Raw genomic sequence first — 23,355 nt, 5'->3', positions numbered from 1 at the left:
GGAATTGGTAATAAAAAGGTATTATTTATCTTTTTTTTTTTTAAATAAAAATTCTGGCGTAGACTGTCCCTTTAAGTAATTACATTTTCAGTATAGGTGGGGATAAATCAGGACCAGGTAAAATCAGCTATTTTAATGACAAAATAAAGGTAAAAGGAGCTATTTTAAAACAATTTAATACATTCCAGCAGGAAAAATGGATAAATGGGAACAAATTAAAAAGGGGAAAAAAACAGAATTTATGCTTACCTGATAAATTACTTTCTCCAACGGTGTGTCCGGTCCACGGCGTCATCCTTACTTGTGGGAATATCTCTTCCCCAACAGGAAATGGCAAAGAGTCCCAGCAAAGCTGGCCATATAGTCCCTCCTAGGCTCCGCCCACCCCAGTCATTCGACCGACGGACAGGAGGAAAAAATAGGAGAAACCATAGGGTACCGTGGTGACTGTAGTTAGAGAAAATAATTAATCAGACCTGATTAAAAAACCAGGGCGGGCCGTGGACCGGACACACCGTTGGAGAAAGTAATTTATCAGGTAAGCATAAATTCTGTTTTCTCCAACATTGGTGTGTCCGGTCCACGGCGTCATCCTTACTTGTGGAAACCAATACCAAAGCTTAGGACACGGATGAAGGGAGGGAGCAAATCAGGTTACCTAAACGGAAGGCACCACGGCTTGCAAAACCTTTCTCCCAAAAATAGCCCCCGAAGAAGCAAAAGTATCAAATTTGTAAAATTTGGCAAAAGTGTGCAGTGAAGACCAAGTCGCTGCTTTACATATCTGATCAACAGAAGCCTCGTTCTTGAAGGCCCATGTGGAAGCTACAGCCCTAGTGGAGTGAGCTGTGATTCTTTCAGGAGGCTGCCGTCCGGCAGTCTCATAAGCCAATCGGATGATGCTTTTAAGCCAAAAGGAAAGAGAGGTAGAAGTTGCTTTTTGACCTCTCCTTTTACCAGAATAGACGACAAACAGAGAAGAAGTTTGTCTGAACTCTTTTGTAGCTTCCAAGTAGAATTTTAGAGCACGGACTACATCTAAATTGTGTAGCAAACGTTCCTTCTTTGAAACTGTATTCGGACACAAAGAAGGTACAACTATCTCCTAATTAATGTTTTTGTTGGAAACAACCTTTAGAAGAAAACCAGGCTTAGTACGCAAAACAACCTTATCTGAATGGAACACCAGATAGGGCGGAGTACACTGCAGAGCAGATAACTCAGAAACTCTTCTAGCAGAAGAAATAGCAACCAAAAACAAAACTTTCCAAGATAACAACTTAATATCTATGGAATGTAAAGGTTCAAACGGAACCCCTTGAAGAACTGAAATAACTAGATTTAAACTCCAGGGAGGAGTCAAAGGTCTGTAAACAGGCTTGATCCTAACCAGAGCCTGAACAAATGCTTGAACATCTGGCACAGCTGCCAGTCGTTTGTGTAGTAAGACAGATAAAGCAGAAATCTGTCCTTTTAGAGAACTCGCAGATAATCCTTTATCCAAACCTTCTTGTAGAAAGGAAAGAATCTTAGGATTTTTTATCGTATTCCATGGGAATCCCTTAGATTCACACCAGCAGATATATCTTTTCCATATTTTATGGTAAGTCTTTCTAGTTACCGGTTTTCTGGCTTGAACCAGAGTATCTATCACAGAATCTGAAAAGCCACGCTTTGATAGAATCAAGCGTTCAATCTCCAAGCCGTCAGCTGGAGGGAGACCAGATTTGGATGTTCGAATGGACCCTGAACAAGAAGGTCCTGTCTCAATGGTAGCTTCCATGGTGGAACCGATGACATATTCACCAGGTCTGCATACCAAGTCCTGCGTGGCCACGCAGGAGCTATCAAGATCACTGAGGCCCTCTCCTGTTTGATCCTGGCTACCAGCCTGGGAATGAGAGGAAACGGTGGAAACACATAAGCTAGGTTGAAGGCCCAAGGCGCTACTAGTGCATCCACCCGTAGCAAGGAACCTTGAAGTTCTGACGAGACGCCATCAGGTCCATGTCTGGAATACCCCATAATTGAGTCAACTGGGCAAAGATCTCCGGGTGGAGTTCCCACTCCCCCGGATGGAATGTCTGACGACTCAGATAATCCGCTTCCCAGTTTTCCACCCCTGGGATGTGGATCGCAGATAGGTGGCAGGAGTGATCCTCCGCCCATTGTATTATTTTGGTCACTTCTTTCATCGCCAGGGAACTCCTTGTTCCCCCCTGATGATTGATATACGCAACAGTCGTCATGTTGTCTGATTGGAATCTTATGAATCTGGCCTTTGCAAGCTGAGGCCAAGCCCTGAGAGCATTGAATATCGCTCTTAGTTCCAGAATGTTTATCGGGAGAAGAGACTCTTCCCGAGACCATAGTCCCTGAGCTTTCATGGATTCCCAGACCGCGCCCCAGCCCACTAGACTAGCGTCGGTCGTGACGATGACCCACTCTGGTCTGCGGAAGCTCATTCCCTGGGACAGGTGGTCCAGGGTTAGCCACCAACGGAGTGAATCTCTGGTCTTCTGATCTACTTGAATCACTGGAGACAAGTCTGTATAGTCCCCATTCCACTGTTTCAGCATGCACAGTTGTAATGGTCTTAGATGAATTCACGCAAAAGGAACTATGTCCATTGCTGCAACCATCAACCCCACTATTTCCATGCACTGAGCTATAGAAGGACGTGGAACAGAATGAAGAACTTGACAAGCGCTTAGAAGTTTTGACTTTCTGACATCTGTCAGAAAAATCCTCATTTCTAAGGAATCTATTATTGTTCCCAAGAAGGGAACTCTTGTCGACGGAGACAGAGAACTTTTTTCTATGTTCACCTTCCATCCGTGAGATCTGAGAAAGGCCAGAACGATGTCTGTATGAGCCTTTGCTTTTGAAAGAGACGACGCTTGTATTAGAATGTCGTCCAAGTATGGTACTACTGCAATGCCCCTCGGTCTTAGAACCGCTAGAAGGGACCCGAGTACCTTTGTGAAAATCCTTGGAGCAGTGGCTAACCCGAATGGGAGAGCCACAAACTGGTAATGTTTGTCCAGAAAGGCGAACCTTAGGAACTGATGATGTTCTTTGTGGATAGGAATATGTAGGTACGCATCCTTTAAATCCACGGTAGTCATAAATTGACCTTCCTGGATAGTAGGTAGAATTGTTTGAATGGTTTCCATTTTGAACGATGGCACCCTGAGAAATTTGTTTAGGATCTTTAAAACCAGAATTGGTCTGAAGGTTCCCTCTTTTTTGGGAACTACGAACAGATTTGAGTAAAATCCCATTCCTTGTTCCGTCATTGGAACTGGGTGTATCACTCCCATCTTTAACAGGTCTTCTACACAATGTAAGAACGCCTGTCTCTTTATTTGGTTTGAGGATAAGTGAGACATGTGGAACCTTCCCCTTGGGGGTAGTTCTTTGAATATAGCTTATCTGAAGGCACAGACATGTTAAACAGGCTTAAACTTGTCAATAAAGCACAAAAACCGTTTTAAAACAAAACCGTTACTGTCTCTTTAAATTTTAAACAGAGCACACTTTATTACTGAATATGTGAAAAAATATGAAGGAATTGTTCAAAATTTACCAAATTTTCACCACGGTGTCTTAAAGCATTAAAAGTATTGCACACCAAATTTCAGAGCTTTAACCCTTAAAATAACGAAACCGGAGCTGGTTACAGATTTAACCCCTCTACAGTCCCAGCTACAGCCTTTGCTGCGACTTTACCAAGCCCAGACGGGAATACGATACCAAATGACGCCTTCTAGGAACTTTTCCAACTATTTTAAGATCCTCACACATGCATCTGCATGTCTTGCTCTCAAAAACAACTGCGCAGTAATGGCGCGAAAATGAGGCTCAGCCCACAACTGGGAAGGCCCTTCCTGACTGGAAAAGGTGTCTAACACAGTGCCTGACGTTAAAAAACGTTCCCCAAGTTTATAAGTGTGAATTACAGCATAAACATGTATAAAATGCCCAAAAAAGCAATCGATTTTGCCCATAAAAGTGTCTACCAGTTCTATAGCCCATATTAAGCCCTTTATTCTGCTTGAAAACTAAGAAAATGGCTTACCGGTCCCCATGAGGGGAAATGACAGCCTTCCAGCATTACACAGTCTTGTTAGAAATATGGCTAGTCATACCTTAAGCAGAAAAGTCTGCCAACTGTTTCCCCCAACTGAAGTTACTTCATCTCAACAGTCCTATGTGGAAACAGCAAAGGATTTTAGTTACTGTCTGCTAAAATCATCTTCCTCTCACAAACAGAATTCTTCATCTTTTTCTGTTTCAGAGCAAATAGTACATACCAGCACTATTTTAAAATAACAAACTCTTGATAGTAGAATAAAAAATTACAACTAAACACCACATACTCTTAACCATCTCCGTGGAGATGTTGCCTGTGCAACGGCAAAGAGAATGACTGGGGTGGGCGGAGCCTAGGAGGGACTATATGGCCAGCTTTGCTGGGACTCTTTGCCATTTCCTGTTGGGGAAGAGATATTCCCACAAGTAAGGATGACGCCGTGGACCGGACACACCAATGTTGGAGAAAAGTCTACAGTACACTGTCCCATTAAGAGTCTCCTGATCTCCCCTAACAAGACAAATGTTGTGAGGAGTGTAATTGTGGCAACAGGAGCCATCACTTGTAAGAGAAGGATCTCTGCTTTTAAAGAAGAGGCCTCATCTTAGGGTAACGACAGAGGAGACGGATTATATTTTCAATATGGATCTATACAAGTGCTTGTTGTAACCATGGTGATTACAATAGTCACCTGAGCGTGTGACCGCCAAAAAGGGATCCCCTGTGTAATTTTCATACTGGGGTCTCAGAACAACATAATTTGTTAATTACAATGACATAAAACCCCTCACTTGAGATGAGAAGTGTTTTGTGTGTGCAGTGTATACATTCGCTAGAGGATAAGTCTTCCTTTGGATTCCCAACTCCTCATACAGTAAATATATAAAGCAAGTAATTGTCATTTTTTTATAGTAGCTACCTACCTACCACAAAGTGGTGCACAAGGAACACTATTGCCCCCTTCCTACAGGGTATATCAAAAACAATACAGCAGAAAGATGAGATGAGTGCACGTAAAGACCAGGGGTACTGCCTTATTCACCAAAGAGCATGAAAACACTAGGATGGTCTACAGCACTGTAATAAAAGTTCACTTTATTGGCATCAGATTAAAACGAACACGTGACGATGATTAAGGGGGGAAACCCTGAAACCTCACTTGTTCGTTTTAATCTGATGCCAATAAAGTGAACTTTTACTACGGTGCTGTAGACCATCCTAGTGTTTTACTACAGGGTATGCAACACTGACTTTAAAGTACAGATTTTCCTCTAATGCAGGGTTGTATGCACCAACAAGAAGATGTAGGACCTCCATAAAAGTCTTATGCTTTTCTCAACTGCATGTGACATCATCACGACTCAGGTGGTAAGACTATTATGGTAGGACCTCTGGTTCCCCATCATGATGTCTGTAGAGGACAACAAGGTGCCCTCTGTCTACATAACGTCAAACAAGGAATAGATGGAGACTGACACCTGCTGCTCTCACCTCTAGGCTCCCCCAGTCTTCATCATCCCATCGGTCTAAAGGACTGTCATCTTTCATTCTATCCTCCTCCTCAGGTTCTTGCTGGTATGATGGGGCTGTGGTCAAAGTAGGTGCAGGTGGCGAAGGGTTTGCATCTAATACAAGAAAAACATCCTTATAATTTTACTACACAAATAAATCCTGTAACAGAGTGTGAAGAGGGTTATGAGCTGTACTAATAACCTGGCTTGCTAGGCTCAGTGTGTGCAGCGGGTGTTGGCACAACTCCGCCAGCAGATACGGCTTCCTGTCCACCTGTTGCAGAAGATCTGATGAATTTTGAGGTCAAGGAGGATACTCCAGTGACGGCCCATCCAGCCCATCCCCCTGTCACACCTGGGCTTGTTGAAGCCGCATGGACATCTTTCTCTGCACAAAGAAAAATAACAGTCAGACCAGTTATAGTAAAGAAGCTATCAGTGTTCACTTAGCAAGCTCCTTTAAGAGGATATATTATAGCCTTAAAGGGACAGTCAACTCCAAAAGTGTTATTGTTTAAAAAGATAGATAATCCCTTTATTACCCATTCCTCAGTTTTGCACAACCAACACAGTTATAATAATACACTTTTTACCTCTGTGATTATCCTGTATCTAAGCAGACAGACCCCTGATCACATGGCTATTTATTTATTATCTATTGACTTGCATTTTAGCCAATTAGTGCTGGTTCCTGCACAACTCCATGGGTGTGAACACAATGTTATCTATATATCCCACATGAACTAGCAGTCTCCTGTTGTGAAAAGCAAATAAAAAGCCATGTGATAAGAGGTTGTCTGTAGTGGCTTAGAAACAAGCAGGCATTTAGAGGTTTAAAATGGTATAAAGTAGATTAATATAACAATGTTGGTTGTGCAAATCTGGAGAATGGGTAGTAAAGGCGTTATCTATCTTTTTAAAATGTATTTGTGTCGATTGTCCCTTTAATAGAATCACATTACACTATGTAAGTAATATTCATCAAATAATCACATTTACATTTTAAGAATCATGTGATATTTCTATTTAATTTATACCAGCGCATTAAAGGTACAGTAAAGTCAAAATAAAACTTTCATGATCCAGATGGAGTATGCAACTGAAAAAAATAAAAAACTTTCAAATCTACTTCTATGATCAAATTAGCTTTGTACTCTAAGTATCCTTTGTTGAAAAGTAAATTTAGGTAGGTTCAGGAGAAGCAATGCATTCCTGTGAGCTAGCTGAACACACCTAGTGAGCCAATGATAAGGGGCCTCCAATCCAGCTAGCTCCCAGTAGTGCATTGCTGCTCTTAAGCATTGCTGTTTTCTTCAATACCAACAGAAGGCACCATATTTGATCATAGAATATGTACATATATACACATATATATATATATATATATATATATATATATATATATATACACACACATACATACATACATATATATACACACATATACATATATATATACACATACATACATACACACACACACATATATATATATATACACACATACATACATACATACACACACCCATATACATACATACACACACCCATATACATACACACACACACACACATATATATATATATATATATATATATATATATATATATATATATATATATATATATACATACATATACACACACACACACACAATTTATCATTTTATATTACCATATCAAAGTGTTTAATGTCCCTTTAAGTCAAATTCTACAAAATCATGGCATATACACTACCTTCCTTAAGTGTATGTATAGAAGATCTTTAATGAATCTGTCACTCACCAAGGTCTGCCAGTTGTGACTGATCCTCTGATAAAGATTCTAGCTTATCCAGAAAGCTTCGTATGGCTTTGAATGCCTAATAAAAGATAAAAATAAAAAATACAAGTGAACAGGAAGGGTGAAAACCTTGCACTAAAAACACAGGAATCTGCCCTTTACCAGTATACTGAGACCATTCATAGATCCATCTCACCTGCTCCCTGACACTTTTCTCAGGATCTACTGTGACCCCACAAAGAACAGGCAAGATTTTCCCCGCACAGTCATTCATGGAGTAAAAGTTGTGCGTGGCAGCAAAACCGAGAACACCAGCCGCCCTTGATGGGGAAAAAGGGTCTTTGGTGGCTCTGCTGAATGCAGAAATCAGGACTCTCTGCCGTGTCTGGAAGAAGGCAAAATGTTACAAAATAACTCTACAAATAACTGATAAGGCAAAATGATACAAAAACATCTATTTTAGTAGACAAATCATTTTTTAGAATATTAAAATGCATAGACCTTTTAATTTAATCAAACAGCATCATCAATAAGACCAGGTATGTACACTAATTGCAATATAAGCTATCTACCTTTGATGCACAACAGTATAGCACAGGTAACATGCAAATACAGTAAACTCTCAATTAATCGGCACCCATGGGGATTGGTAGATTCCGGATAAGTGTATTTCTGGTTGCTTGAGAGTTACTTTTAAAAATAGGCCTAACTAGTTCTATAACCCAGATTTTACTATAAACGCTGTATTTACTTGATACTACTTTAATTATTATCCCTTGAGCCAGGGCACCTTCATTTTTTCTATTGTTCCAAATCTTTTATATCATTGGTGATGGACAGGAGCCGGTTGCGGAGAGGTAGAGGCGCACACTAGACGCAAAGTGACGACAGGACCTATCATCACTCTGAGGTGTACTTCAACAGGAAATACACTACCGACCGGAAAGGTATCTCATTAGACAGACAGTACAAACGCTGTACCCTGCAGCGGTTAGTAGAAGACTGGCCACCGGAGAGGTATTGAGTGTGTGTGTAATACGGCTGGGAAGGGTTCGTGTAGCAGAACAAAATCCTGAGACATCAATTACTGTGCCTGTATTTTGGTCTATCTACAAGATCCGGACTGTTTGTTTGTTATAGAGCACATTTATGTTCGAACACGTTTCCTTTTTTTCCCGGTTGCTTCAGAGTGCCGGTTGCTTGAGTTCCAAATAACAGAGTCTACTGTAGATGTACTTTTAAATTTTCACAAACAAATACTGGAATCAATTGGGCTAAAAGAGGCTGCTACTAGGTGGTAACTCGCTACTGATCTGTTGTTCGTTCCTGGTAGAGAGCATCTGTGTGCATTTGTATTATGACCCTGGGGAAGTCTCCCTTTGAGTGATGGGGGAAACCAGACGTGGACTCCTTGCCAAGTGTGCTTAGTGGAATATGGTTGCAACTCCCTGATGAGGCCCAAGAAAGGCGAAACGATTGTCTGGGATTGTCATGTTCATTGCTCAGAGGAGAATTGCCTGATATTTCCGGGGTGGACTGACCTTACTAGGTGGGATCAGACAAAGATACTTCAGTAAAGTTTTCCCCTGTGCTCGCAGCGAACTGGCAGTGGTGTGTATTGTGCCAGTGAAGTCTTTCTAATAAGGTGTGGTGTTTGAATGTTGTTGCATGGGACATTCACAGCATATGCGCATATGCCGCAGGAAACCAGTAATAACCCACTAGAAGCATTTTTGCTATTGCAAAAATGCTTCTATATTACACTTTAGCCTTTCTATCCCTTTAAGTCCCCTTGAGGGACATTAGCAAGCCTAGATTAAGTATAACTGCAATATTACAAAAGTAATGGCTTTCAGAACCAAGATTCAGCCTGATGGGTACTCACAGTAGGGTTGAGGTACGGTGCAATCTTGCCCAGACATACTGTCGTGTTACATCGGATGGGTCCCTGGTCATCCCGTGCTTGCAGCCGAGCAAAATGTTTCATCAGTTCCACGTTGAGATTATTCTCATTCAGTTTGGGAGCCAGCAGCAGCATGGACTAAAGAGAAACAGTTAAAGTTTTTAGAAAACTTTATTGAATAGTTTTTCTATAAAAACACACCATAAAATTTTGTGGAGATTTTTGTATATAAATAATTTGATGAGCTTCTCTAAAGTATTGTGATGTACCCCTTAAAGAGACACTCAAGTCAAAATTAAACTTTCATTATTCAGACAACTTTCCAATTTGCTTCCCTTATCTAAATGTGCAGTCTTTTTATATTTACACTTTCTGAGGCACCAGATCCTACTGAGCATGTGCAAGATTCACAGGATATACGTATATGAATTTTGTAATTTGCTTATGGCTGTCACATGATGCAGTGGGAGTAAAAAAATATAAACTTTAAAATTTTCCGAAAGCAATCTACTACTCATTTGAAAGTCAAACTAAGTGCTTTTGCATAGTCTTTTTATTATGCATTTACTAATTATGTTATTCTACTAAGTTTAGTGGTCCTGTAATCCTATTCATCCCTAGGTACTGACTGACATAAATCTTTGTAGGATTCTTTATTCCTCAACGACACGCCGTAATCCTCTACGTTGCACATCATCAAGGGGTTTTTATGCCAGTAATAGTGATACTCACTCCAGGAGGCATTCGGCTATAATGCGGGCTTGCAGATGCTAATTAACCCCTTACTTATAGGGTATGTTAAGGGGTTAACCGTGTGCACTTAAGACCTGTACACATTTATGGGGTTAAAAACTGAATGAGTGGGATTATGCAGCCCTAATAACTAAAGGGATCGATTTTTTAGTTATGTCATGAAAACAACAAACTTATGTAGAACTAGGACATATACATGTTTGGTACCTGTGTCCTCAGGAGCAATAGGACATTGTTATTTACCTATTTTTTTTTTTTATTGTGTACTCAGAACTCTGCTGAGAATCTAGAAACAAAGAAGGAAACTGTCTAAAAAAAATGATTTTGGAAGCCAGTTGCTGGATAGATATTTATGGATGAAGGCCTCTTGGTGATTTTATTTTGTTTAAAGGGACACTGAACCTATTTTTTTTCTTTTGTGAGTCAGATAGAGTATGCAATTTTAAGCAACTTTCTAATTTACTCCTATTATGAATTTATTTGTTCTCTTGCTATCTTTATTTGAAAAAGAAGGAATCTAAGGTATTTTTGGGTTTAGTACACTGGACAGCACTTGATTATTGGTGGGTGAATTTATCCACCAATCAGCAAGAACAACCCAGGTTGTTCACCAAAAATGGGCCACCATCCAAACTTATATTCTTGCTTTTCAAATAAAGATACCAAGAGAATGAAGAAAATTTGATAGTAGTAAATTAGAAAGTTGCTTAAAATTACATGCTCTATCTGAATCACAAAAGAAAATTTGGGTTCAGTGTCCCTTTAAGTTGTGCACCCTTAGGAAATTAATAATAATTCATATTATTACAATTTTAATAAAGATTACAAATTTCCAGGTCTGGCCCTGATGTTAAAGTGATAGTAAAGTGATAATTCAAAGCGTTTAAAAAAATGCTAGGATTTACCATTACTAAAATCAAAACAGTAGTTTCAGTCATCGCTTAAAAAAAAAAATGCTTAACTCACCCTTTCTGTTCCGCAGCAGCTCGCTAAAGTCAGCGGTTTTAGCCGACCACAGCACAGCGCTCTTTACCAATGAAATGACATTTCCACCTCTAAACCAATAGCCGTGCTAGGATGTCAGATGACACGCACGGCTATTGGTTTAGAGGTGGAAATGTCACCTTATAGAAGAAGAGCGCGGTGCTACGGGCGGCCGGAGCCACTGACTATAGCAAGTAACCAATTTTTTTTTTTTAGCGAAGGTAAATCATAGCGTTTTTTAAATGTTCAGATTTACCATCACTTAAATAACAGAATTTATGCTTACCTGATAAATTACTTTCTCCAACGGTGTGTCCGGTCCACGGCGTCATCCATTACTTGTGGGAAATATTCTCCCCCACAGGGAAAGGCAAGGAGAGCACACAGCAAGAGCTGTCCATATAGCTCCCCCTCTGGCTCCGCCCCCCAGTCATTCAACCGACGGTTAGGAGAAAAAGGAGAAACTATAGGGTGCCGTGGTGACTGTAGTGGATAAAGAAAAAATTTTTCAACCTGATTAGGAAACCAGGGCGGGCCGTGGACCGGACACACTGTTGGAGAAAGTAATTTATCAGGTAAGCATAAATTCTGTTTTCTCCAACATTGGTGTGTCCGGTCCACGGCGTCATCCATTACTTGTGGGAACCAATACCAAAGCTTTAGGACACGGATGAAGGGAGGGAGCAAATCAGGTTACCTAAATGGAAGGCACCACGGCTTGCAAAACCTCTCTCCCAAAAATAGCCTCCGAAGAAGCATAAGTATCAAATTTGTAGAATTTGGCAAAAGTGTGCAGAGAGGACCAAGTCGCTGCCTTACATATCTGATCAACAGAAGCCTCATTCTTGTAGGCCCAAGTGGAAGCCACAGCCCTAGTAGAGTGAGCTGTGATTCGGTCAGGAGGTTGCCGTCCGGCAGTCTCATAAGCCAATCTGAGAATGAGAGAGAATGAGAGAGAGAGAATGAGAGAGAATGAGAGAGAGAGAATGAGAGAGAATGAGAGAGAATGAGAGAGAATGAGAGAGAATGAGAGAGAATGAGAGAGAATATGAGAGAGAATATGAGAGAGAGAGAATGAGAGAGAGAGAATGAGAGAGAGAGAATGAGAGAGAGAGAATGAGAGAGAATGAGAGAGAGAGAATGAGAGAGAGAGAATGAGAGAGAGAGAATGAGAGAGAGAGAATGAGAGAGAGAGAATGAGAGAGAGAGAATGAGAGAGAGAGAGAGAATGAGAGAGAGAGAGAGAGAATGAGAGAGAGAGAGAGAGAATGAGACAGAGACAGAGACAGAGACAGAGAGAGAGAGAGAGAGAGAGAGCTTTTTGACCTCTCCTCTTACCAGAGTAAACGACAAACAAAGATGAGGTTTGTCTAAAATCTTTTGTTGCTTCTAAGTAGAACTTTAAAGCACGAACAACATCTAAATTGTGTAATAAACGTTCCTTCTTTGAAACTGGATTCGGACACAGAGAAGGAACAACTATTTCCTGGTTAATATTCTTGTTGGAAACAACTTTTGGAAGAAAACCAGGCTTAGTATGCAAAACAACCTTATCTGAATGGAAAACCAGATAGGGTGGATTACATTGCAAAGCAGATAATTCAGAAACTCTTCTAGCAGAAGAAATAGCAACCAAAAACAGAACTTTCCAAGATAATAACTTAATATCTATGGAATGTAAAGGTTCAAACGGAACCCCTTGAAGAACTGAAAGAACTAAATTTAGACTCCAAGGAGGAGTCATGGGTCTGTAAACAGGCTTGATTCTAACCAAAGCTTGTACATCTGGCACAGCTGCCAGTCGTTTGTGTAACAAGACAGATAAAGCAGAAATCTGTCCTTTTAGAGAACTAGCTGACAACCCTTTATCCAAACCTTCTTGGAGAAAGGAGAGAATCTTTGAAATTTTAATCTTACTCCAGGAGAATCCCTTGGATTCACACCAGCAGATATATTTTTTCCATATTTTATGGTAAATCTTTCTAGTCACAGGTTTTCTGGCTTGGACCAGAGTATCTATCACAGAATTCGAAAACCCACGCTTGGATAAAATCAAGCGTTCAATTTCCAAGCAGTCAGCTGCAGAGAAACTAGATTTGAATGTTCGAATGGACCTTGTACTAGAAGATCCTGTCTCAAAGGTAGCTTCCATGGTGGAGCCGATGACATATTCACCAGGTCTGCATACCAAGTCCTGCGTTGCCACGCAGGAGCTATCAGAATCACTGAGGCCTTCTCCTGTTTGATCCTGGCTATGAGCCTGGGAAGGAGAGGAAACGGTGGAAACACATACGCTAGGTTGAACGACCAAGGCGCCACTAATGCATCCACTAGAGTCGCCTTGGGATCCCTGGATCTGGACCCGTAGCAAGGAATCTTGAAGTTTTGACGGGACGCCATTAGATCCATGTCTGGAATGCCCCATAATTGGGTTAACTGAGCAAAGACCTCCGGGTGGAGTTCCCACTCCCCCGGATGGAAAGTCTGACGACTCAAATAGTCCACCTCCCAGTTGTCTACTCCTGGGATGTGAATAGCAGATAGATGGCAGGAGTGATTCTCTGCCCATTGGATAATCTTGGTTACTTCCTTCATCGCTAGGGAACTCTTTGTTCCCCCCTGATGATTGATGTACGCAACAGTCGTTATGTTGTCCGACTGAAATCTTATGAACCTGGCTTCCGCTAGCTGAGGCCAAGCCAGGAGCGCATAGAATATTGCTCTTGGTTCCAAAATGTTTATCGGGAGAAGCGACTCTTCCCGAGACCATAGGCCCTGAGCTTTCAGGGAGTCCCAGACCGCGCCCCACCCCAAGAGGCTGGCGTCGGTCGTGACGATGACCCACTCCGGTCTGCGGAAACTCATTCCCTGAGACAGGTGATCCTGGGTCAACCACCAGAGAAGTGAGTCCCTGGTTACCTGGTCTACTTGAATTTGGGGAGACAAGTCTGTATAGTCCCCATTCCCCTGATTGAGCATGCACAGCTGTAATGGTCTTAGATGAATTCGAGCAAAAGGAACCACGTCCATTGCTGCGACCATTAGTCCTATTACTTCCATGCACTGAGCTATGGAGGGTTGAGGAATAGAATGAAGAACTCGACAAACGTTTAGAAGCTTTAGCTTTCTGACTTCTGTCAGGAAGATCTTCATTTCCACAGAATCTATTATTGTTCCCAGAAAAGGAACCCTTGTGGACGGTGACAGTGAACTCTTTTCTATGTTCACCTTCCACCCGTGAGATCTGAGAAAAGCCAACACAATGTCTGTGTGGGCCCTTGCTTTGGAAAGAGACGACGCTTGGATTAGGATGTCGTCTAGATAAGGTGCTACAGCGATGCCCCTCGGCCTTAGGACCGCTAGAAGGGACCCTAGCACCTTTGTGAAAATTCTGGGAGCGGTGGCTAAACCGAATGGAAGAGCCACGAACTGGTAATGTTTGTCCAGAAAGGCGAACCTCAGGAACTGATGATGAGTTTTGTGGATTGGAATATGCAGATACGCATCCTTTAGATCCACGGTAGTCAAATATTGACCCTGCTCGATTGTCGGCAAGATTGTCCGAATGGTTTCCATTTTGAAGGATGGAACACTGAGGAACTTGTTTAATATCTTTAAATCCAGAATTGGCCTGAAAGTTCCCTCTTTTTTGGGAACCACAAACAGGTTTGAGTAAAAACCTAGACCTTGTTCCCCGGAGGGGACTGGGTTTATCACTCCCATCTTTGATAGGTCTCTTACACAATGTAAGAATGCCTGTTTCTTTATCTGGTCTGAAGATAAGCGAGACAGGTGGAACCTTCCCCTTGGAGGAAGTCCCTTGAACTCTAGCAGGTATCCCTTGTGCCCAGGGATCCGGAACATCTCTTGCCCAAGCCTGAGCGAAGAGAGATAGTCTGTCCCCTACCAGATCCGGTCCCGGATCGGGGCTACCCCTTCATGCCGTCTTGGTAGCAGCAGCAGCAGGTTTCTTGGTCTGTTTACCCTTGTTCCAGCCTTGCATGGGCTTCCAAGCGGGTTTGGGCTGGGCCGCGTTACCTTCTTGTCTAGCGGCAGTGGAGTTATTAAATTGAATTGCGAAAGGAACGAAAATTAGACTTGTTCTTAGCCTTAAAAGGCCTATCCTGTTACCCCCAGTGATGTCTGAAATAATTTCCTTCAATTCCGGCCCAAAAAGGGTCTTACCCTTGAAAGGAATATTAAGTAACTTAGTCTTGGACGACACATCTGCCGACCAGGATTTCAGCCAAAGCGCCCTCCGTGCTACTATAGCAAAACCTGAGTTTTTCGCCGCCAATTTCGTTATTTGAAAGGCGGCATCCAATATAAAGGAATTAGCTAATTTTAATGCGTGAATTCTGTCCATGACTTCTTCATAGGAAGTCTCTTTCTGGAGCGACCTTTCTAGTTCCTCGAACCAAAAGGACGCCACTGAAGTGACAGTAATAACACACGTAGCTGGTTGAAGGATGAACCCTTGCTGAACAAAAATCTTTTGAAGCAATCCTTCCAATTTTTTATCCATAGGATCTTTGAAAGCGCAGCTGTCCTCTATAGGAATAGTGGTGCGCTTCGCTAGTGTTGAAACAGCTCCCTCAACCTTCGGGACCGTCTGCCATGCGTCCCTTCTAGGGTCTACTATGGGAAACATTTTCTTAAATATAGGAGGTGGGGCAAAGGGTACACCTGGCTTCTCCCACTCCTTTTCCACTATGTTCGCTACCCTTTTGGGTATTGGAAAAGCGTCGTCGTGCACTGGGACCTCTAAAAATTTGTCCAATTTGCACAACTTCTCTGGTACTACCATAGAATCACAGTCATCCAGAGTAGCTAATACCTCCTTTAGCAAAGCGCGGAGATGTTCTAGCTTAAACTTAAATGCTACTATATCAGGTTCTGCCTGTTGAGACATTTTTCCTGAGTCTGAAATTTCACCCTCAGACAGCCCTTCCCTCACAGCCAATTCTGATTGATGTGAGGGTAAAATAGATAAAGCATCGTCAGCGTCTGATTGTTCATCCCTTTTATCTGTATTTAAAGCTGAACAATCACGCTTTCTCTGAAATGCTGGCAGTTTGGATACAAGATTTGCTATAGAATTATCCACTACTGCTGTTAATTGTTGCATAGAAATAAGCACTGGCGCACTAGGTGTCGCCTGCGCGGGCAAAGCTGGTGTGTAGACACAGAAGGAGAGGATGTAGAACTATCCCCACTACCTTCATTAGATAAATCATCTTGGGCAACATTATGAAATGTAACAGAGCTGTCCTCATTTTGTTTGGACGCTATGGCACAATTATCACAAACACTCGAAGGGGGAACCACATTTGTCTCTACACACACAGAACATAGGTTATCTGATGGCACAGACATGTTAAACAGATTTAGGCAGGCAAACAATGCAATAAAAACGATTTTAAACAAAAACGTTACTGTCTCTTTAAATAATAAAAAGACACACTTTATTTCTGAATGTTCAAAAAACTATGAAGGATATATCCGATTTTTCTGAAATTTGGACCCCAGTGTCTTAATGCTTAGAAAGTATTGCACAGCAAATATGGAGACTCTAGCTCTTAAAACAAGCAAACCGGAGCTAATTGTTGGATTTAACCGGTTTTATACACCACAATCCCTGCTTACAGCATTGCTGCAGCTTTTACCTTTATTCGGGGTCAATCATCCACAGAAATAAGCCTTCTGGAGTCACTTTCTGAGCCACAGGACCCTCTCACATGGAACTGCATGCACTGCCTTGAAATTAACTGAAGTGCCAAAATGAGGCCTCCTCCCTCAGTACACTAGAGTGAAGGGGCCTTCCTGACTAGATTTAGGTGTCTAAAGCAAGCCAGATCAATAAAAAACGTCCCCAAGTGTATATGAGCTTATAAAACATTTCAATTGCCATCATATTGTAAGAAAAAACAATCGATTTGGCCCCTGACAGTGTCTACCAGCATAAAAATCAAAAAGGGGAAGCCTGTTATCTTTTTTTGCTGAGGTGAAAGAAAAATGGCTTACCGTTTTCCTTGAGGGGAAAAATGACTGTCATCTAGCATTAGCCTGTGTTGTTAGAAGGAGACTAGTCATACCTGAAGCAGATAAGTCTGCAAACTGTTACCCCCAACTGAAGTTCTCTGGTTTCAACAGTCCTGCGTGGTAACAGAAATGGATTTTAGTTACTTGTGCTAAAATCATAGCCCTCTTAAACAGAAATCTTCATCACTTTTCTGTTGTAGAGTAAATAGTACAAGCCAGCACTATTTTAAAATAACAAACTCTTGATAGAAGAATAAAAACTACAACACCACAAACTCCTCACCATCCCCGTGGAGATGCTACTTGTTCAGAGCGGCAAGGAGAATGACTGGGGGGCGGAGCCAGAGAGGGAGCTATATGGACAGCTCTTGCTGTGTGCTCTCCTTGCCTTTCCCTGTGGGGGAGAATATTTCCCACAAGTAATGGATGACGCCGTGGACAGGACACACCAATGTTGGAGAAATATATTCTATAATATGAAAAGCAAAAAAAGAAAATTTATGCTTACCTGATAAATTTGTTTCTTTTTAGACACGAGTCCACGGATTTCTCCTTACTTGTGGGATATTCACCTCCTGGTCAGCAGGAGGAGGCAAAGAGCATCACAGCAGAGCTGCTATATATAGCTCCTCCCTTCCCTCCCACTCCAGTCATTCGACTGAAGTTAGGAAGAGAAAGGAAAAACCAAGGCGCAGAGGTGTCTGAAGTTTACAATAACCCACAACCTGTCTTAAGAGAGCAGGGCGGGCCGTGGACTCATTGTGTCTAAAAAGAAACAAATTTATCAGGTAAGCATAAATTTTCTTTTCTTTTTAAAGACACAATGAGTCCACAGATTTCATCCTTACTTGTGGGATACAATACCAAAGCTAGAGTACACAGATAAGGGAGGGACAAGACAGGGAACCTAAACAGAAGGCACCACTGCTTGAAGAACCTTTCTCCCAAAAACAGCCTCAGCTGTGGCAAAAGTATCAAATTTGTAAAATTTAGAAAAAGTGTGAAGAGAGGACCAAGTTGCAGCCTTGCAAATCTGTTCTACAAAAGCTTCATTTTTGAATGTCCATGAGGAAGCAACAGCCCTAGTGGAATAAACCGTAATTCTTTCAGGAGGCTGCTGTCCAGCAGTCTCATTTGCAAAACGGATTATACTCTTCAGCCAAAAAGAAAGAGGTAGCCGCAGCTTTCTGACCCTTATGTTTTCCAGAGAAAATTACAAATATAGAAGAAGACTAACGAAAGTCCTTAGTTGCTTGTAAGTAAAACTTCAAAGCACGAACCACGTCCAAATTATGCAGAAGCCTTTCCTTCTGAGAGGAAGGATTAGGACACAAAGGAGGAACAACAATCTCCTGATTAATGTTCCTGTCTGAAACAACCTTAGGAAGGAACCCTAGTTTAGTACATAAAACTACCTTATCCGAATGGAAAATAAGGTAAGGCGAATTGTATTGTAACGCCAAAACCTCAGACACTCTTCGAGCTGAAGAAATAAAACTTTCCAAGATAACAACTTAATATCTAAGGAATACATGGGCTCAAACGGAGCCCCTTGAAGAACCTTAAGAACTAAATTAAAACTCCATGGAGGAGAAACTGGTTTGAACAGAGGCCTGATCCTAACCAAGGCCTGACAAAAAGATTGAACATCTGGGACATCAGCCAGACGTTTGTGTAACAAAATAGATAAAGAAGAGATCTGACCCTTTTGGGAACTCGCGGATACACCCTTCTCCAATCCGTCTTGGAGAAAAGACAAAATTCTGGGAATCATAACTCTACTCCATGAGTAGCCCTTGAATTCACACCAATAAAGATATGTACGCCATATCTTATAATAAATGTTTCTAGTTAAAGGCTTACGAGCCTGAACCATGGTCTCTATGACCGAGTCAGAAAACCCCTGCTTGGATAAAATTAAACGTTCAATCTCCAAGCAGTCCACTTCAGAGAAACTAGATTTGGATGTAGGAGGGCCCTTCCTCAACGGATGTCTCCAAGGAGATAGAGAAGCCATCTCCACCAGATCTGCACACCAAATCCTGCGAGGCTAGGCCGGTGCTATGAGGATCACCGAAGCCCTCTCCTGTTTGATTCGAGTAATTACCCGAGGAAGAAGAGCAAACGGAGGAAAACGGTAGGCTAAAATGAAGTTCCAAGGAACCGCCGGGGCATCTATCAGTTCCGCCTGGGAGTCCCTGGACCTCGACCTGTATCTCCCGAGCTTGGCATTCTGCCGAGATGCCATGAGATCCAACTCCGGCTGACCCCAATTGAGAATCAGGCTGGAGAACACCTCTAGATGGAGTTCCCACTCCCCCGGATGAAAGGCCTGTCTGCTCAGACAGTCTGCCTCCCAGTTGTCCACCCCTGGAATGTGGAACGCTGACAGGTAGCAAGAATGAGCCTCCGCCCACTAAATTATCCTGGTTACTTCATTCATTGCTAGGAAACTCCTCGTTCCTCCTGAAGATTGATGTAAGCTACTGAAGTTATGTTGTCTAACTGGAACCTGATCAACTTGGCCAAGGCTAACTGAGGCTAGGCCAGAAGAGCATTGAAGATCGCTCTCAGTTCCAGGGTGTTTATAGGAAGAACAGACTCTGACTAAGTCCAAGTCCCTGAGCCTTTAGAGAGCCCCAGACAGCTCCCCACTCTAAAAGGCTGGCATTTGTTGTCACAATCACCCAAGACGGTCTGCGGAAGCAGGTTCCCTGGGAAAAATGATTCAGAGACAACCTTCATTGAAGAGAATCTCTTGTTTCCTGCTCCAGAGTTATCTGAGGAGACAAGTCTGCCTAATCCCCGTAAAATGGACATCCAGCACCTGGATTCGAACCAACAACCTTTGAGCTGCAAAGCCACAAAGCTAACCACTAGGCTACATTAGCTCCTTTCCATTGTCTGAGCATGCTTAGCTGCAAAGGTCTGAGATGGAACCGAGCAAATGGGATGATATCCATTGCCACTATCAACCCGATAACCTCCATGCACTGAGACACTAACGGCCAAAGAAAGGACTGAAGGGCTAGACAAGTATCAATAATCTGATTTCCTAACTTCTGTCAGAAAGATCTACATGGATAGAGAATCTATTATGGTTCCCAAGAAAATTATCCTTGTACTTGGAGTCAAGGAACTTTTTTCCTAACTTTATCTTCCACCCGTGAGTTCTTAGGAAGGTAACATTCTTGGAGCCGTGGCCAGACCAAAAGGCAGAGCCACGAACTGGAAGTGCTTGTCCTGGAAGGCAAACCCTAGGAACTTGTGATGATCCCTGTAAATGGGAACATGTAGATACGCGTCCTTTAAACCTACAGTTGTCATAAATTGACCCTCTTGGATCAATGGGAGAATGGAACGTATAGTTTCCATCTTGAAGGACGGAACTCTGAGAAATTTGTTTAGACCCTTGAGATCTAAAATTGGTCTGAAGGTTCCCTCCCTTTCTGGGGACCACAAACAGGGTGGAATAAAAACCCTGACCTTGTTCCTTTACTGGGACGGGAACAATCACTCCCATGATAGAGAGGTCTTTTACACAATGTAAGAACGCCTCCTTCTTTATCTGGTTTGCAGATAATCTTGGACCCGGATCGGTGGCATGCCCTTCATGAAGTCTTGGAAACAGCAGCAGGCTTCTTGGACTGTTTGGCCTTGTTCCAAGGCTGGTTGGGTCTCCATGCAGGCTCGGATTGTTCCTGCGTAAAGGAGGAAGAGGAAGAATTGCCCTTGAAAATTTCAAAGGAACAAAATTATTCTGTAGTCCCTTTTGCTTGTTTCTCTTATCCTGAGGGAGTAGATGGTCCTCGTCTCCCGATATATCAGAAATAAATTCCGTCAAGCCAGGGCAAGACAAGGTCTTCCCCTTGTAAGGAATCGCTAGAAGCTTAGGCGACACGTCCGCAGACTAAGGATGTAATCATAGGGCTCTTCGGGCTAGGACAGAGAAACCTGAACTTTTAGCTGCCAGTTTGATGAATTAAAGAGAAGCGTCTGTAATTAAGGAATTAGCTAGCTTCGGAGCTGATATCCTGTCTTGGATCTCCTCCAAGGGAGTTTCGGTCCTGAGAGACTAAGATAGAACATCAAACCAGTATGCTGCCGCACCCGTGACGGTAGCAATGCACGCAGCAGGCTGCAATAGCAGACCCTGGTGAACAAAATCTTTTTAAGTAGACCCTCTAACTTCTTATCCATAGGATCTTTGAAAGAACAACTGTCTTCTATGGGAATAGTAGTTCTCTTGACTAAGGTGGAAACAGGCCCTTCCACTTTAGAAACAGTCTGCCAAGCCTCCTTGAAGGCATCAGCTATGGGAAACATCTTCTTAAAGATAGGTGAGAGAGAAAAGGGAATACCTGGTCTCTCCCATTCTTTAGTAATGATCTCCGAAGCTCGCTTAGGAACAGGAAATATGTCTGAGTAAGTAAATATTTGTCCAATTTATTAGACTATAAAGGGGCCACCACTACTGTGGAATCACAGTCGTCTAAGGTAACTAAAAATCTCCCGAAGCAACAGGTGGAGGTGTTCTAGCTTAAACCTAAAGGTTACAACCTCCGAGTCCGTAGAGGAAGTAAACTTACGTTTGCCCTGCAACATTTGAAAAGCAGAAAGGGCATCAGAAATAGTTGAAGACATAAGATAAGCTATGTCTTGTAATGAAATCCTCGAAGGGACTATAGTGGAAGCACAGGGCACTGCTTGTGAGGGCGGTAAAATTTGGGACGTTTGTGGAGAAAGCTGCGGCATAAATTGATCTTCAACATTGTACTACTGGACAACATCTGCCTTAGAAAAGACTGGCTCAGAAAACATCTTATCCCTAAAACTTAAAGTCTTTTGAAAACATGAAGGACAGAAAGGGATTGGTGGTTCCACATTAGCGTCAAAATAAAAAAACACAGGTAACATCTTGCAAGTCTCCTTGTCTATGTCTGTACGCAATTTATTAAATAACAAATAAAAATTATCAAATTTATTTGTACAAAACACTTATAAAAAAAAAACTTTACTGTCTCTTTAAATTTTAAACTGTTATTTTAATTCTTGCTGAAATGACATTCTTGTTAATGTTCTCATTTTACAGATAAACAATTAAAACAAATAAAAATTATCAAATTTATTTGTACAAAACACTTAATTAAAACAAATAAAAATTATCAAATTTATTTGTGCAAAAACACTTATAAAAAAATCTTACTGTCTCTTTAAATCTTAAACTGTTATTTTATTCTTGCTGAAAATAACAGTTTTGTTAAAGTCAAATATCCTCTGCACTTCAGCACTCTGCTGAAGTGCTCCTATCTGACAAAAGATCGTCAAGGTCCACAACGGTTTTATTGTGTCTTTTCTTCACTCTGCCATTATGACTAACAAATGAGGCAACTGATTACCAGAAAAAACACTGTCTGCAATAGAAACGCATGAATTCTCCTCATGCAACTCTAGCACAGACCGGTCAATCCACTGAGCGCACTATCCCTGAGACCTTTCCCATATTAAATAAAGGTATTATGTCCCCACATAAAGAACTGATTCTCTCAAAAAATAGCCCTTTATGATGAAATGTGTGCTATTTTTTTATTGAAAAATTCTGAGTCCTTTTCCCCAGAAATTAAAGGTAGCACTTACCTTGACTTCTGCCTGGCAGTAAGGCAGAACTCAGGCTTGAGTCCAGACTAAAACAAAAGTTTTAGACTTTAGGACGGCAGATTTTTCATTAATGGGAGAATACCTAAAGAACAATTTAAAGGGGAAAACTCTTATTACAGGGGTTCAAGAACAGTGGGAATTTGTGAAAGGTGCCATTTTAGATGCAACCGCACACTGTATTAGACATGTCTGTAAAAGTAAAAGAAAGCGGAAACCAATTTGGTTTTCCAAAGAAGTAGCACATGCTGTAAAGACAAAAAAGATAGCTTATAAAAATTACAGACACACACAAGCAGATGATGATATGAAAATATGGAGACTCCAACAAAAAAAGACTAAGCAGTTAATTAGGAAGGTTAAAGCTCATGCAGAAGAGAAGATAGCACAGTCAGTAAAACATGGGGACAAAACATTCTTTAGATATATCAGTGAAAGAAGAAAAAATAAGGTAGGAATAGTAAAATTGAAATCAGTTGATGGTAGAATAATAGAAGGAGATAAGCAGATTGCAGACTGTCTCAATGATTACTTCTGTTCTGCTTTCACTAAAGATTGTGAAGATACAATGTCTACATTAAGGGATGCTACGCAAAATAGAAACAAGCTTAACAGTAATCTTTTTACAG

The 23,355-nt window shown here is 41.6% G+C and overlaps 1 protein-coding gene across 2 annotated transcripts in view; it reads right to left on the bottom strand.

Moving 5' to 3' along the window:
- SCYL1 (SCY1 like pseudokinase 1) overlaps nucleotides 1–23,355 on the bottom strand; it is an 80,768-nt gene that overhangs the window by 23,173 nt on the left and 34,240 nt on the right. For both annotated transcript variants that reach the window (XM_053720137.1, XM_053720138.1), the window contains exons 10-14: nucleotides 9,275–9,430; nucleotides 7,586–7,774; nucleotides 7,393–7,468; nucleotides 5,810–5,995; nucleotides 5,588–5,721 (exon numbers count right to left, since the gene is read on the bottom strand). In XM_053720137.1, the coding sequence (XP_053576112.1) occupies nucleotides 5,588–5,721; nucleotides 5,810–5,995; nucleotides 7,393–7,468; nucleotides 7,586–7,774; nucleotides 9,275–9,430 (741 nt within the window). The remainder of the gene's footprint in view (nucleotides 1–5,587; nucleotides 5,722–5,809; nucleotides 5,996–7,392; nucleotides 7,469–7,585; nucleotides 7,775–9,274; nucleotides 9,431–23,355) is intronic.

This window comes from Bombina bombina, chromosome 7 (assembly GCF_027579735.1).
Source record: "Bombina bombina isolate aBomBom1 chromosome 7, aBomBom1.pri, whole genome shotgun sequence".
NCBI classification, from domain to species: Eukaryota; Metazoa; Chordata; class Amphibia; order Anura; family Bombinatoridae; genus Bombina; species Bombina bombina.
The sequence above is the reverse complement of the archived record's forward strand: the minus strand, read 5'-3'. Positions and strand labels throughout refer to the sequence as shown.